We start from the raw sequence: 15,215 nt of genomic DNA, 5'->3' as shown, positions 1-15,215 counted from the left end.
AAATTGTGTATTCAGTGAAAGGCTAATCAGAAACTCAAAAGAATGCAACCATTTTTCTCTCATCTACCTATGACCTGGAAGCCCCCTCCCCACTTCAAGTTGTCCCACCTTTCTGGACCAAACCATTGCATATCTTACATATATTGATTGATGTCTCATGTCTCCCTAAAATGTATAAAACCAAGCCTTGGGCACATGGCATCAGGACCTCCTAAGGCTGTGTCATGGGCATGTCCTTAACCTTGGCAAAATAAAGTTTCTAAATTCACTGAGACCTGTCTCAGATATTTGAGGTACACATTTGGTGACCACAAAGAGACTCTGAATGGAGGTGGCCCTGACCTTTGACAAATCTCCTATCAGTACTTGGTACCAACTTGAGCTATCTTTATGGCTCAAACCAATAGAACAATTTGCTGAGGCCTGGGAGCTCCCCTCCCTCCAGAGAATCCCTCATCTCCGAAAATTTGGTTGAGATCTAAAGTTTATTTTGCTGTACAACTCCTTTTCTGGAGTTTTGCTTGCTTCCAACAAGGAAGGCAAGTTTTCCTGCTTCCATGACAATGAAAGGCAAATAACTGCATTCTGGAATTTGAGCTCATTTCCAACAGGGAAGGTGAGTTTGAGTTTTTTCCTACTTCTGGGCTGGTAGAGAGCAGTCTTCAGCCTGAGACCCACTCCTAAGTAAGCAGCTGAATTGGAGTTTTGTCTTGGCTAAAGTTATGATGAACAGTCAGCTGGTCTTAATTTCTCCATTAGAGGACTCCGTAATCATATTGTTGGCGTTCTTTTGTTGTTTGTTTCAGTCTTTCTCCCATCAGATTTGGCCAATTCTACCTGACTTGGTCAAATTCGAATGAGAATTCCAAACGGTGAGTAACAAGGTATCTCTGAATTGGCTAAAATTCCCTGCAGCTGCAAAAGAGAAAAAAAATGACCAAACATGCACTTGGTTTGTGTGTTTGCTCCCTGTCTTAAAAAAATAATTGTTCTTTCATCTACTTTTCTTCCACCCTATTCCTCCTTCTCCCCTCGCCATCTTTGGTACCAAGAAGAATCTAAAGAAGGCATCTAATGGCTCTAACCCTTTAAAGAACTCAGGACAAAGGCACCATTCACTCCTTTGGGGGTGTTCTGTTTTCTTTGTGGAGTTTCAAGAGTCATGGGCAGATTCTTCTTAGGTGTAAAGCTCTGCTCTCCTGTATTGCATTACCTGACCTCTTTGGCTTTTGGGGGTGAAGTGGCTACATTGTCTGGGGTATACACCCTGGGGTTCGTTGTCATGCGCCAGGAAAATTTAGGACATGGACACACACAAGTTTAGGAGCAGAGGTTTAATGAGCAGAAGAGAAGAGAAAGAGAAGCAGCTTTCTCTATAGAGAAAGGGGTCTCCCAGTGGAAAGGACCAGAGGGTGGTGGATGCACCAAATTTTAGTCAGGTTTGAGGAGGCGGTGTCTGATTTACATAGGGCTCACAGATTGGTTCGATCAGGTATGACGTTTACATAGTGGGGGGAAAGGCTGGTGGCCCCAGCTGAATATTATTATGCAAATGGAGTTTCCAGTTGATGGGAGCCATCTTGCCTCTCTGTGTCTGCAGCTGAACTTTACAGGCTGCTCTTTGTTAGAAAATCATTTGGGGCTGCTTTTCATTAAAAAGAAAAACTTTACTGAGGATCCCCATACCCTTACTATCTGCCTAAGTGATTTCTTCTTAAGTCCTATTTCGGGGTACCAGAGATTACCTTGTCCTGTGAGAGGATTTGACTTTGGCATGTGTCATAGCAGACAAGAGCTATAGTTAAAGGTGGCCGAGGACAGTTTACAGAAAGTGGTCTTGGCTGGGCTTTTTTCCTCCTAGGAAGTTGTTTAGGATCTCAATTCTAATTCAGAGGTGCATTTTAAAGAGTCTTCTCCATTGCCTTTCCTCCCCAAATTAATCTCCACTGGCTTGTCTGCATATTTGCATGAGGAACTGCACTGTCGCTTTCATAGATAAATGAGGGACTGAGTTTCCTCAACTCCAAAGAGAAAGGGATTTTGCTCCTCCCAGTCAAAAGGTGCTCCTGGGTGACTGGAGGCCAAGCGGGAGTGTCTGGGGGTTGCCTCCCTGTGATGTGCAGTAGCCCTACAGGGAATTGCCAACAAAATTAGTTTTAAAAGGCTCATCCAGGGAGCACATATAGGAGCTGCTCACCCCAAGCTTTGAGCCCTCCCAGAGGTGCTAGACCTCTGGAGAGAGAAACTGAGACACAAAAGAGGACCGAAACAATTCAGTGGTGATGCATTGTGGAGTCCTGTCCACAACCAGCACACTTTGACCCACCACACTGAACCCTAGGCCGCAGCTCAGTTCCTCCTTTTAAGAAAAAAAAAAAAAAATGTGGGAAACACATCATCTAAGAATAAGGAAAGACAAGGAGAACAACCCCCCTTAGAACCCCATTTGGTTTTATGGCTCCTGTACTTGCAAGTGGCATGCCAGATTTTCTAATACTCCAGCTGGTTACGCGTTAGGTCTGTTCTTGTGCACATTTTAAGCTGACAGGCAAATTACATCAAGGAAAATTCAGAGCCTGAAGGTTGATCTGCAACTATAAAGCTCCTAAGTTCCCTATCTCTCTGCTTTCTTTTCTGCCTGCTTTAAGTCTGTTGTTACTTTTCTACTGAGATAAAATCCACTGTTTGTACCTAACCATTTCTTTTTGTTATTGTTTTTGCAAACCAATGACTTGTTATTAATATCTCATGGCTAGAGTTCTGAAGTAAATGCTCTAGGATATTTATTTATATGAGTGTGTATGTGTGTGTTTATGTGTATGTAGATGTATTTTGTTGTATGTTTTCTGCCACAAGGTACCAAATTTGGCTTAAAGAGTACTCATAAATTAAATAATAAGCCCAAATGCTTTTCAAGCTCACATGACTTAAGTAGAGCTTTTAATAAGCTAGCTTTAAAATTATTGGTAGAGTAATATTACAAATATCTTCAGAAATGTCAGTATACATTTTTGTTTGCATTTATTGATCAAGAGATTTCATACTTATCCCTGCCAAATATTATAAGGTGTCCAAATTTGTCATAAAGGTTATTTTATTTTATTTTATTTTATTTATTTTATTTTTTGAGATGGAGTCTGGCTCTGTCGCCCAGGCTGGAGTGCAGTGGTGCGATCTCAGCTCGCTGCAAGCTCCGCCTCCAGGGTTCACACCATTCTACTGCCTCAGCCTCCCAAAGTAGCTGGGACTACAGATGCCCAGCTAATTTTTTTGTACTTTTAGTAGAGACGGGGTTTCACCATGTTAGCCAGGATGGTCTCGATCTCCTGACCTTGTGATCTGCCCATCTCGGCCTCCCAAAGTGCTGGGATTACAGGCCTGAGCCACCGCACCCAGCTGTCATAAAGGTTATTAAACAATAAACCCAGCCCAAAACAGAATGATCTTTGCTTGTGTAATCTTTCACAAAAAAGACATTATTATTGGTTTAATGAAAACAGCTAAATCCTGAATTATTTGGTAAAATAACCATGTATTCAATCTTAAGATTCTAACTCAGATAAATGCCTGAAATTCACAAGCTATAAAATGGTTGATAGGAAAATAACTTTGGTGACTGTTGCAGTTTTCATAAATAATCTAGGTAAACTATTAAAATAAAATAATTAGGTAAATGTGATGGGATAAATACTTGTAGATAAACTTGCCATAATTTAGAATCTAAAGTTAAATAATAGGTATTTCATTAAATGGGTATTTTCTAATTAAAAAATATATATTGTAGGAAAACATTTTTTCTAAAAAATGTGTGTGTTCTTGTTAAAGGGCGAATAATTTTTGTCTAATTCAAAGGTTATTTAAAGGTTATGTATAAAACAAAGTAAAAAGAATTGGGAAATAAGACATATGTAAAGAAAGGTATAGAAATAAAGAAGTATTTTTGGTAAGAAAGCTTAAAAATAATTTTATATGATAAAGAATCTTATACGGTAATTTTTTGTCCCAGAATAAAATGATTGGTTATTTAAGAAAGAGGGAAGGTCAGGACAAACCAGAAAGTCCAAGCATATCATGAATGGTCTGGCCACAGCTCAGTTCCTCCTTTTAAGAAAAAAAAATGTGGGATCAAATCTTACATGATCGGTGGGTCTCAGCAGCTCGGGCGGCGGGAGGAGTGGCAGCAGCCAGGCAGCCCAGTTTCACGAAGGTGCGCCGCAGCCCGCAGGCACCCAGCACACGCCCTCCCTGCCGCCAGGATGCCCAAGAGGAAGGTCAGCTCCGCGGAAGGGGCCGCCAAGGAAAAGCCCAAGAGGAGATCAGCGCGGTTGTCAGCTAAACCTCCTGCAAAAGTGGAAGCGAAGCCGAAAAAGGCAGCAGTGAAGGATAAATCTTCAGACAAAAAAGTGCAAACAAAACGGAAAAGGGGAGCAAAGGGAAAACAGGCTGAAGTGGCTAACCAAGAAACTAAAGAAGATTTACCTGCAGAAAACGGGGAAACAAAAACTGAGGAGAGTCCAGCCTCTGATGAAGCAGGAGAGAAAGAAGCCAAGTCTGATTAATACCATATACCATGTCTTATCAGTGGTCCCTGTCTCCCTTCTTGTACAATCCAGAGGAATATTTTTATCGACTATTTTGTAAATGCAAGTTTTTTAGTAGCTCTAGAAACATTTTTAAGAAGGAGGGAATCCCACCTCATCCCATTTTTTAAGTGTAAATGCTTTTTTTTAAGAGGTGAAATAATTTGCTGGTTGTTTATTTTTTGGTACAACCAGAAAATAGCGTGGGATATTGAATTATGGGAGGCTCTGACTGTCTCGGGTGTCAGCTTAACATTCCATAGATGGGAGGTTAGTTTTTATATCCTATAATACAAAGCATATTAAATGGCAATATGGAGTCAGTCCTGCATTTAATGTCTTGAACATTTTAAATTACTTCTATTCCCATGTTGTTTTTTAGTAGAATTGTTTTCTAAAGAAAACCACTCTTCAATCATGGCTCTCCCTGTCAGAATTGTGTGCACTCTGTAACATCTTTGGTTGTGGTAGTCCCGTTTTCCTAATAACTTTGTTACTGTGCTGTGAAAGATTACAAATTTGAATATGTAGTGTACGTGCTATTGAGTTGTGAACTGGTGGGCTGTATGTAACAGCTGACCAACATGTGAAGATACTGGTACTTGATAGCCTCTTAAGGAAAATTTCCTTCCAACTTTTAAGCTGGAAAGTCACTGGAATAACTTTAAAAAAGAATTACAATATATGGCTTTTTAGAATTTCATTATGTATGTTAAGATTTGTGTACAAATTGAAATGTCTGTACTGATCCTCAACCAATAAAATCTCAATTATGAAAATAAAAAAAATCTTATATGATCAAGTTGTCTATAGTTAAAGGGAAATCATTTATAAGGGTCTTTCTAGAGATTGGGTTTTGATATTTAAAGACAAAAACACTTATACACTAAAGGATTGATTAGAACAATGATATTTTCTTAAGGTATTTGCTTTACCCTTAATAAAATTATAAGACATTATGATTTTTAATGCAAAGTTCAACTTTGTGTCTCGTTTTTTCAGCTTTCTCTCCCCTGTTAAAAGTCTGAAATAATAACTCTCCTTCAACTCATTTTCAGCTCCTGTACGTTTTTTTTTTTTTCTCCTCCTTTGGTTTCTGTTTATTGTGATCTGATGCTAAAAATGTTTTATCTTAAAAGTCTAAAGAAAATGTTTCCTTCCAACATAATACTCTGTGCTCTTGGCTTTAAAATGTTCTATGGATCTGAAAATTTGCATTTATGATCCAGGAAACATTCTTCCTATGTTTAACTAGTTCAAGTACCTTTTTCATTAGTTTTGACTAGAAGTTATCTAAATGGAACTCCCCATAGGGAACAGCAGTCGCACTGCAGAAGGTCTCTTTTGCCTTTGGGTAACTGGCCTAATAAACAGATTTTACGCTTTATCAAAATAATTTCTATGTCATTATTACTAAGTTTTGATTTGTTTAGGGAGAAAACTGAGATTAAAACTTTTTTTAAAATTAAGGTTATTACATCCATGTGACTTTCTATATGTGCTTTTAAAGCTCTTGTGCCAGTAAGTCACAGGGCTTTGACTACTGGGTCTAAAAGGAACCCCAAGTCCTGCTAAATATTAAACACTGACGGCAGTTAAATCCTCATCTTCAGACCCCATAGAAGATGCCAATGAAAATAAACTTTGTTCATGAGACACATGGCCAGAAATTAAAACTATTTAACTCCTCAAGGCCCAGGGACTATCATGGAAGAGGCAAGCACATGAGATTATAAGGGCTGATTTTGAGAGATAAAGTAAGTTCAGTTTCTCTATAAATTAACCATTAATGTTGAAGGCACACTGATGTAGGACTAGCATATGGGCCCCTATGTCAGATTAACAAGGTTTTTTTGAAGCGTTAAACTACTCCTTAATAAAAGATTATAAAGGTTATAAAAAGGCTATGGAAATTATATCTTATGGTCAAGATGGGTAACATTTTATAGATTGTTTATAAAATTTTGAAAAGAATTTAATTGGCCTCATGCTGTCTTTATTAGGGCTTATTGTTTGGAAAATTAAGTCTCTTCTCAAAGACTAAAGATTTTCACCTTTAAAAAAAAAACTGAGTTATCACTTTGGCTAAATGAATGACTTATTTTACAATGACCTGTGATCCTATTTTGTGATATCAAGTGTTTTAAACTTTTTATATTTGACAAACTTTCCAAAATCAAATGTTAACTTCAGTCCTCACTAATTTTTTTATATTAGTTCCCTGAAGTTCAGAAGAGACATATTCAGCTTATTTGATATAATAAAGTCATACAGGAAGTATTGTCAAATATGAAACAGTGTTTAAGCTTCTTTGGATTATGTTTATATAACTGTGTTATTAGTGTATGTTCCAGAATTGTATGAAATTCCTGTGATTCTGATAGGTCTTAGCATATGTTACCAGTAGTAATTATGGTTATTATGTAAAACCGTTGTATGCCACAGAAATAACCAAATTTTCTTGTCAATTGTGTGTTTAACTACGACTATTCTAAGACTTTTGTCATCCACAGTTGTTTTATTTTTATCCTTTTCAAAAGGTGATTTATAATCAGCATAGGACTCTGACAGGTGCTCTTGATTGCAGGTTTCTGATAACCTTGGCGATTGTGACACTAGAATAGAGGAAAATGTTCATGAATATCAAGCAGAACACGAGTTAACTGCATGGACTAAACTAATAGAAGACTGAAATAAATCCTTTTATGACTTTTTGCTTAAAACATTGCTGATCTTTTGTTTGTTTTTCAGAGCCAAAGAAACGTTTTGAAGCTTTTGACAACTAAGTAAAATATATTCCTATAAACAAAATTTGGAGCACATTTCTCTCTACCTGATTTCTCCAAAATTTGGAAAGTAGTTGTGAGTATTCTCAACTTGTGGCAATATTGTTATTTGCCTAAGTACAATAAGAATCTGCTTTCTTTGGTAACAGGACACCATTGGAGACACTGGTTTTACCAAGGTTTTGACTGGAATAACATGCTTTGAAATACAGATTCTTTCACATCATCAAAGTTGAATTATAGAGCCAATAAAAGCCCCTTGGGAAAACATGCCTCATACCTTGTCTATGCAGTCCCTATATAGGTTCCTGACCTGTGGTAAGTAAAAGATGTCACTTTCTGACTGGCCCAGGATCCCCAAGTTTTCTTGGAACCTCGAGGTAAGGAATTCACCCAATTAACATAGGTATTTGCAGACATAGGATGGGCTTAAGACATTAAATTCAAATCTGAGATTCCTTATGGAATAAAGTTCCAGCAAATAATTATTCTTGCTGACTTTATATATATATATATATAATTATTTATAGACTTTATGCAACTACTCCAGCCAAGTATAGTAAGACTAAAACTTATTTTGCAAATGAATTTGTCTTTAGTGAAAATGGAACTGGAGAGAGAAAAATTATGTTTCAAAATAAACTATGGTACACCTGTTATTAGATTCTGGTCTTGCCTAACGTTTTTCAATTTTTATGATTTTCTACAGTTTGGGCTGAATTCTAAAATTTTCTCTGGCTACAAGTCTCCAAAATAACGTTTCCAATTTTTTGTTCTTTCCTTTTATCCCATTTTTCCTGATATGAAATTTAAAAATTAAGCTGTGCTTTCTTAAAGCTCTGTAAACTAAAGCTAGACAACTTAAACTTCAGAAGAAAACAACAGCAACCAATTTACACATTACACATAAACCAATTTCATATCTGCCTACTGATGTATGGACTTCAGAGAAATATGGCCTATATTGATTTTCCAGGATTGTTCTTCAATTTTTGTTTGTTTCTTGTTGTTTTTCTCCCTTCCTACCCCTATTTTCCCTTTGTAGGACATGAGACTTCACAGCCTGTTAAAAATGAGCTTTCCTAATAATGTGGGACCTATCTATTGAGGAATAAACCATCCTAGCCATGAGAGATCAGACAAAATCTGAGACCAGAGACTCATTTTCTTCTAAAAAGAAAAGGGGAGCATATGAAAGGAAAATAAATCTCCCCAAAATCACTAAGCCAAAGGGAAAAGTCAAGCAGGGAACTGCATTGGGCAAATCTCCCTCCCATTCTATTCCTAAATAAGATAGCTATAAAGATAATAAATAAATAAATAAATAAATAAATAAATAAATAAATAAGCTACATACCTCCCTCACAATTTGCCCACAAGGAAATTCCTTGTGAAACAAGTGGCAGGCAGGACTCAAAGTCATCCCTCTACTCACATGATACAAATGCATATCTGATTACTTCTTTTGCCCTACTGTTGCACTGAGCCAGACCAAGGCATAATTGACTATTCCTGTAAATCGTGTATCCAGTGAAAGACTAATCAGAAACTCAAAAGAATTCAACCATTTGTCTCTTATCTACCCATGACCTGGAAGCTTCCTCCTCTATTTCAGTTGTCCCACCTTACTGGATGAAACCATAAATCTGTTTCTAGCCTCTCCCTTCTGGTCCATTGGTCTATTTCTGTGCCTATACCACACTCTTAATTACCATAGCTTTATTAAGGTCTTGCTATCTGCAAGACAGGTCCCCCACTTTGTTCTTCTTTGGCTAGTCCTGCTCTTTACAACTCCACACATATTTTGAAATTAGATTGTCAAGTTTCACAAAACATACCTGTTGAGATTTTTATCAGGATTGCATTGAATCTATAGGCCAATTTCAGGAGAACCTACATCTTAATAAAATTAAACCCTCCAAACCATGAGCATGGTTTCTCTTTCAATTTTTAGCTCTTCTTCAATGTATGCGGATAGAATTTTACAATTCTCTCCATACAGTTCCTATATATGGTTCAATTTATTCCTAGGTATTTGATCATTTTAGATGTCATAACGAAATGGTGTCTTTTAAAATTAAATTTTCTGTGTGTCATTGGTGTATAGAAATACAATTGATTTCTTTATATGACTGTAGCTAACAACCTTGGTAATAGCATTTATTAATTTTAATAATTTATCTGTAGATTTTTAAATATTCTATATAGACAATAATATATCCATAGATAACAACAATTTTGTTTCTTCCTTCCCAGTCTTTATACCATGATAATTTATTTTTGCCTTATTCTGCTGGATAGAACTTATAATACAATACAGAGAAAAGTGGTTATAGAGGCATCTTTGTCTTGTTCAACATGTTAAAGGAAATACATTCAGCTTTTTAAAACTATATTCGTTGTAGGTGTTTTAGATGTTTTACAAATAGTTTTTAAAAATCAGGTTAAAGAGGAAGATTTTTTTGTTTGTTTGTTTGTCTTGAGACAGAATCTCACTGTCACCCAGGCTGAAGGCTGAAGTTCAGTGGCATGATCTCAGTTCACTTCAACCTCCGCCTCCTGGGTTCAAGCGATTCTCTTGCCTCAGCCTCCCGAATAGCTGAGACTACAGGTGCTTGTCACCTCACCCAGATAATTTTTGTATTTTTCATAGAGATGGTTTTTAGCTATGTTGGCCAGGCTGTCTCGAACTCCTGACCTCAAGCAATACACCCACCTCGGCCTCCCAAAGTGCTGGGATTACAGGCGTGAGCCACCGCGCCTGACTAAAGATGGTTCTTTCTATGCCTAGATTTGATAAAAGATATTTTATCATTAATAGACATTGAATTACATTGAATATTTTCCACCTACTGAGATAACATGAGTTTCTCCATGAATATGGTAAATTGGATTAATAAATTTTCTAGTGTTAACTAATCTTGAATTTCAGTATCTGAAGTTTTTGGTCCAATTTGGTTACCTATAGTTTCTGCTGGATCTCACTCACGGGACTTTGTTTCCTTGATTGTTTAGCGATTTATTAGTCTATAAACATGTATGGAATTTAAGGTCTGGTATCAATGAGGACTCCTTCAAAAAGACATATTTTGCTCTGCCAGGCACCTTGGGGCTCTATCAGTCAAGAAAACACTTGAAGTTAAATTATCTACTTAAAGTTTGTCAGGTCACTCAGGTAGTGCGACTTTGAGCTGCCAACCAGAGCAAGGGCCAACTTGTACTTATGAATTCTCAGGGCAGGGCTTTTATTAGTCCCTTGTGGTAGATTCAGTTAGTGGTCCCACAGAAAGTAGATTAGTGGTTGCCAGGGACTAGGAATGGGGAGTGACTACTAATGGGGCTGGGGTCTCCGTGGGTGATGAATCCGTTCTGGAATTACGCTACAGTCTGGATATTTGTGTTCCCCCAAATTCCTATGTTGAAATCTAATTCTCAATGTAATGGTATTCAGAAGTGGGGCCTTTTAGAGGTGGGGCCTTTGGGATTAAAGAGGCCCACCTCTTTACAGTGCAAGCTTGTTTTGCCCCCCGCTTCCACCATGTGAGAATTCAGCAAGAGGGCACCTTCTATGAGGAACAGGCCCTCAGCAGACACAGAATCTGCTGGCATCTTAATCTTGCACTTCCAGCCTCTAGAACTGTGAGCAATAAATGCCTGTTGTTTATGAGCTATCCAGTTTGTGGTATTTTGTTATGGCAGCCCAAACAGACTAAGACCAATTAGATAGTAGCAATGGTTGCACAACTCTGTGAATATACTAAAAACCACTGAATTGTTCACTTTAAGAGTCTTATGCTCTGCTGACTGAGCAAGCTGCACCTGCAAATTGTTCACTTTAATTGGATGAATTTCACGATATGCAATTGTTATCTCAATTTTTTTAAAGTACTTGTTTCATAGGATTGTCATAAGACTAAATGAAAGTATGTAAAATATACAGTGACTGTACTCAATGAACAGAAGAAAAAAAAAGCTAGTGGTCTAACTCTTGACTACTGTAATAGAATTTTAAGTGCACACCCTTGCCCTGGCCTCATGGTAGGTAGAGAATACTTTCTCACTCCTTGACTGTGGGCTTAGTCATGTGACTTCCTTTGGCCATGACTGTATTCAAGAATGTGTTAATATATTTTAACCAGCATTTTCAGTTGTTTTCACCAACAGAGTCGTCCAGGTACCCGGTCTGCCATGGTGCCAGAAATTGCCTTTTTTTTTTTTTTTTGCATTATTTCAATCTGTATTTCAAATTACCAGTTTGGTTGAATAACTTGCCATATCTTTTTCTGTACTTTTATTTGTATTCCTTTCTATTTCTCATTTTTTATATTGCCTGTTCATAAGTCTGTTGGTGCTTTTCATTGTTTATTTTAAAGGGTTCTTTTTAAAATATTTTTATTTTTTATTTCAAAATTATTTGGGTAGAGGTGGTTTTTAGTTACATGGATAAGTTCTTTAGTGGTAATTTCTGAGATTTTGGTGCACCCATCACCTCAGCAGTGTACACTGCACCCAATGTGTAGTCTTTTGTCCCTCATTCCCCTCCCACCCTTTCCCCCGAGTCCCCAAAGTCCATAGTATAATTCTTATGCCTTTTGTCCTCATAGCTTAGCTCCTACTTATAAGTGAGAACATACAATATTTGGTTTTCCATTCCTGAGTTATTTCACTCCATCTGTGAGTTGCCATTATTTTGTTCCTTTTTGTGGCTGAGTAGTATTCCATGGTGTATATATACCACATTTTCTTTATCCACTTGTTAGTTGATGGGCATTTAGACTGGTTCCATATCTTTGCAATTGCAAATTGTGCTGCTATAAACATGCGTGTACAAGTGTCTTTTTCAAATAACGACTTCTTTTTCTCTGGGTAGATACCCAGTAGTGGGATTGCTGGCTCAAATGGTAGTTCTACTTGTAGTTCTTTAAGGAATCTCGGTACTGTTTTCCACAGTGGTTGTACTAGTTTACATTCCCATCAGCAGTGTAAAAGTGTTCTCTTTTCACCACATTCACACCAACATCTATTCTTTTTTGATTTTTTTATTATGGCCATTCTTGCAGGAGTAAGGTGGTATCTCGTGGTTTTAATTTGCATTTCCCTGATAATTAGTGATGTTGAACAGTTTTTCATATGTTTATTGGCCATTTGTATATTTTGAGAATTGTCTATTCATTCCTTTGCCCACTTTTTGATGGGGTTATTTTTTTCTTGCTGATTTGTTTGAGTTCCTTGTAGATTGTGGATATTAGTCCTTTGTCATCAGATGCGTGGTTTGCAAATATTTTCTCTCATTCTGTGGGTTGTCTGTTTACTCTGCTGATTGTTTCTTTTGCTGTGCAGAGGCTTTTCAGTTTAATCAGGTCCCACCTATTTATTTTTGTTTTTGTTGCATTTGCTTTTGGGTTCTTGGTCACGAACTCTTTGCCTAAGCCAATGTCTAGAAGAGCTTTGCCAATGTTATCTCCTAGAATTTTTATGGTTTCAGGTGTTAGATTTAAATCTTAGATCCATCTGGAGTTGATTTTTGTACAAGGCGAGGGATGAGGATCCTGTGGCTGCCAATTTTCCCAGCACCATTCGTTGAACAGGGTGTCCTTTCCCCATTTTATGTTTTTGTTTGTTATGTCAAAGATCAGTTGTTTGTATTTGGCTTTATTTCTGGGTTCTCTATTTTGTTCCATTGGTCTACATGCCTATTTTTATACCAGTACCACGCTGTTTTGGTAACTATGGCCTTGTAGTATAGTTTGAAGTTGGGTAATGTGACCTTAGATTGTCTATTTGTGCTGTTTTAGACTTTTTGATATAGGCGTTTAATGCTATGAATCTTCCTCTTAGCACCACTTTTGCTGTATCCCAGAAGTTTTGATAAGTTGTGTCACTATTATCGTTCAGCTCAAAGAAATTTTTGATTTCCATCTTGATTTCATTGTTGACCCAAAGACCATTCAAGAGCAGATTATTTAATGTCCACGTATTTGTATAGCAAAAGTCCTATCCTGAGGGTCTGTTTTCTGAGGCCACCCCATTTCTGACACCTGTTTTCTTAGCCTATGTTTGGTAGAAAGCAAAGCCTGGAGCAAAACGTATGTGGTAAAGCTTTAGTGAAGGATGCAATCCCATGGGTGTAAGAGTGAGGGAATAAATGAAGTGACGTAGGGAAGGATGGAAACAAAATATACTTTGGTGTGCTACTGAGTTCGCCACTGTTACTCAAGAAAACACAGCTTGTTTCACAGTCTTCCTGAATGTTTCCAGACGAGTGGTATAGAATTACACCATCTTGAAATGGTTGAGGAAAGGAATTGATCTGCCTACAGGTGTTTGTCTCATTTCTGTCAGTGGTCAAAGTTCACCCTATTAGGTGTTTGTTAGTTTCCGCACACCTCTGAGCTGTGTTACCTTGGTCCTGGTAGTCAGTAGGAAAGCCAGATCCCACACACCACAGTTCAATCCTGAATCCAAAAGTGGTAGGAGTCATAGAGCCTCCATGGATCTGGTCAGGATGAGCTTGAGTGCAGAAGCTCCTGCTGCAGTGAGTGCAGTAGAGGCCATTTCAGAACCTAGCCCTCACTTTAGAAAAGTGAAGGAGTCAGAAGTGTCAGGAGATGTGAAAATGGCAGTGGCAGTCAGGGATTTCCATTGATCAAGTGCCTGATGGCCTGGGAAGTAGATAAGGCTGAGAAAATGTGGAAGGAGTATAAATTGGAGCAAGTCCATGCATACTATGGTTTTCGCACCTGGACAAACAAGGCAACTCTAGTCCTGAATATTTTGCAGATGCACAGAGGGAGACCTGGAAGGTTACAGACCAAACTGGGAATAGTTGTTCCCTCTAGGAGCAGAATTGCTGGCTCAGAGGGTAGATGTATGTTCAACTGTAAGAGATAATGGAAACGTGTTTTCCTTACAACTGGTACCAATTTAGACTCCCACCAGCAATATTCAATAAATCATACAGATTCACATCCTCCCCAACACTTGGTACTGTTAGACTTTTAAATTTTTGACAACTGAATGGGTGAACAGTGGTATTTCATTGTAATTTTGCTTTGCATTTTCCTGATCACTAATGATGTCGAACATCTCTTTATATGTTTATTGGCCATATGTGTCTCTCCACTGGTGAAATGCCTATTCATGTGTTTTGCCCACTTCTTTACTGGATTGTGTTTGTCTTAATAATTTGTAGTCCTTTATATATTCACAATTGGAATTCCTTGCCACTTATCTGTATTGAAAATATTTTCTCCCAATGCACAGCTGTGTTTTTTGCTCTTTATGGTGTCTTCATAAATTAAAATTCTTAAAGTCAAAGTTACCACTATTCTAGTCTATGGTCAATGGTTTGTCTACATTGTTTAGAAATCTGTATCCCAAAGTCTAAAAGTTCTTTGCCTATGTTTCCTGTCAAGAGCTTTAAGGGTATGTTTTTGACATTTAATTCCTTAATCCATCTGGAATAGATTATCATTATTTTCCATATCACATGAATGAGGGTTCTAATTTCATCTTTTCCAATATAACCATTTTCCAGCATCAGTTAATAAAATGTCCGTTTACTTACCTAACATGCCACTTCTATCATATACCACATTTCTATACTTGCATGGTTGCATTTGTGGGCTCTCTATTCTATGCCATTGCTCAATTAGTCTATCCGTGCCTCAATATCACAGTCTTAATTTCAATCTCTCCCCCCCCACCCACCCTCTCTCTCTCGTTCGTTTAGAGTGATCACATGAGTTCGGCCTCTTGGTAGAGATTTTCTCCTCTTGGCTATGAGCTCCTCCTTCCCAGGAAGCTTTGAGGAAGGTCAGAATAGGATTACATGTAGTGATGAACTGCT

General features: G+C 37.7%; 1 protein-coding gene across 1 annotated transcript; it reads left to right on the top strand.

Moving 5' to 3' along the window:
* Window positions 1–4,212: 4,212 nt before the first annotated feature.
* Window positions 4,213–4,708, top strand: LOC129476357 (non-histone chromosomal protein HMG-14-like). The gene has a single exon (XM_055269190.2). The coding sequence runs from the start codon at window positions 4,257–4,259 to the stop codon at window positions 4,557–4,559; it is 303 nt and encodes a 100-aa protein (XP_055125165.1). The 5' UTR covers window positions 4,213–4,256; the 3' UTR covers window positions 4,560–4,708.
* Window positions 4,709–15,215: the final 10,507 nt, after the last annotated feature.

The sequence above is a fragment of the Symphalangus syndactylus genome, chromosome X, assembly GCF_028878055.3.
Source record: "Symphalangus syndactylus isolate Jambi chromosome X, NHGRI_mSymSyn1-v2.1_pri, whole genome shotgun sequence".
In the NCBI taxonomy this organism is placed as follows: Eukaryota; Metazoa; Chordata; class Mammalia; order Primates; family Hylobatidae; genus Symphalangus; species Symphalangus syndactylus.
The sequence above is the reverse complement of the archived record's forward strand: the minus strand, read 5'-3'. Positions and strand labels throughout refer to the sequence as shown.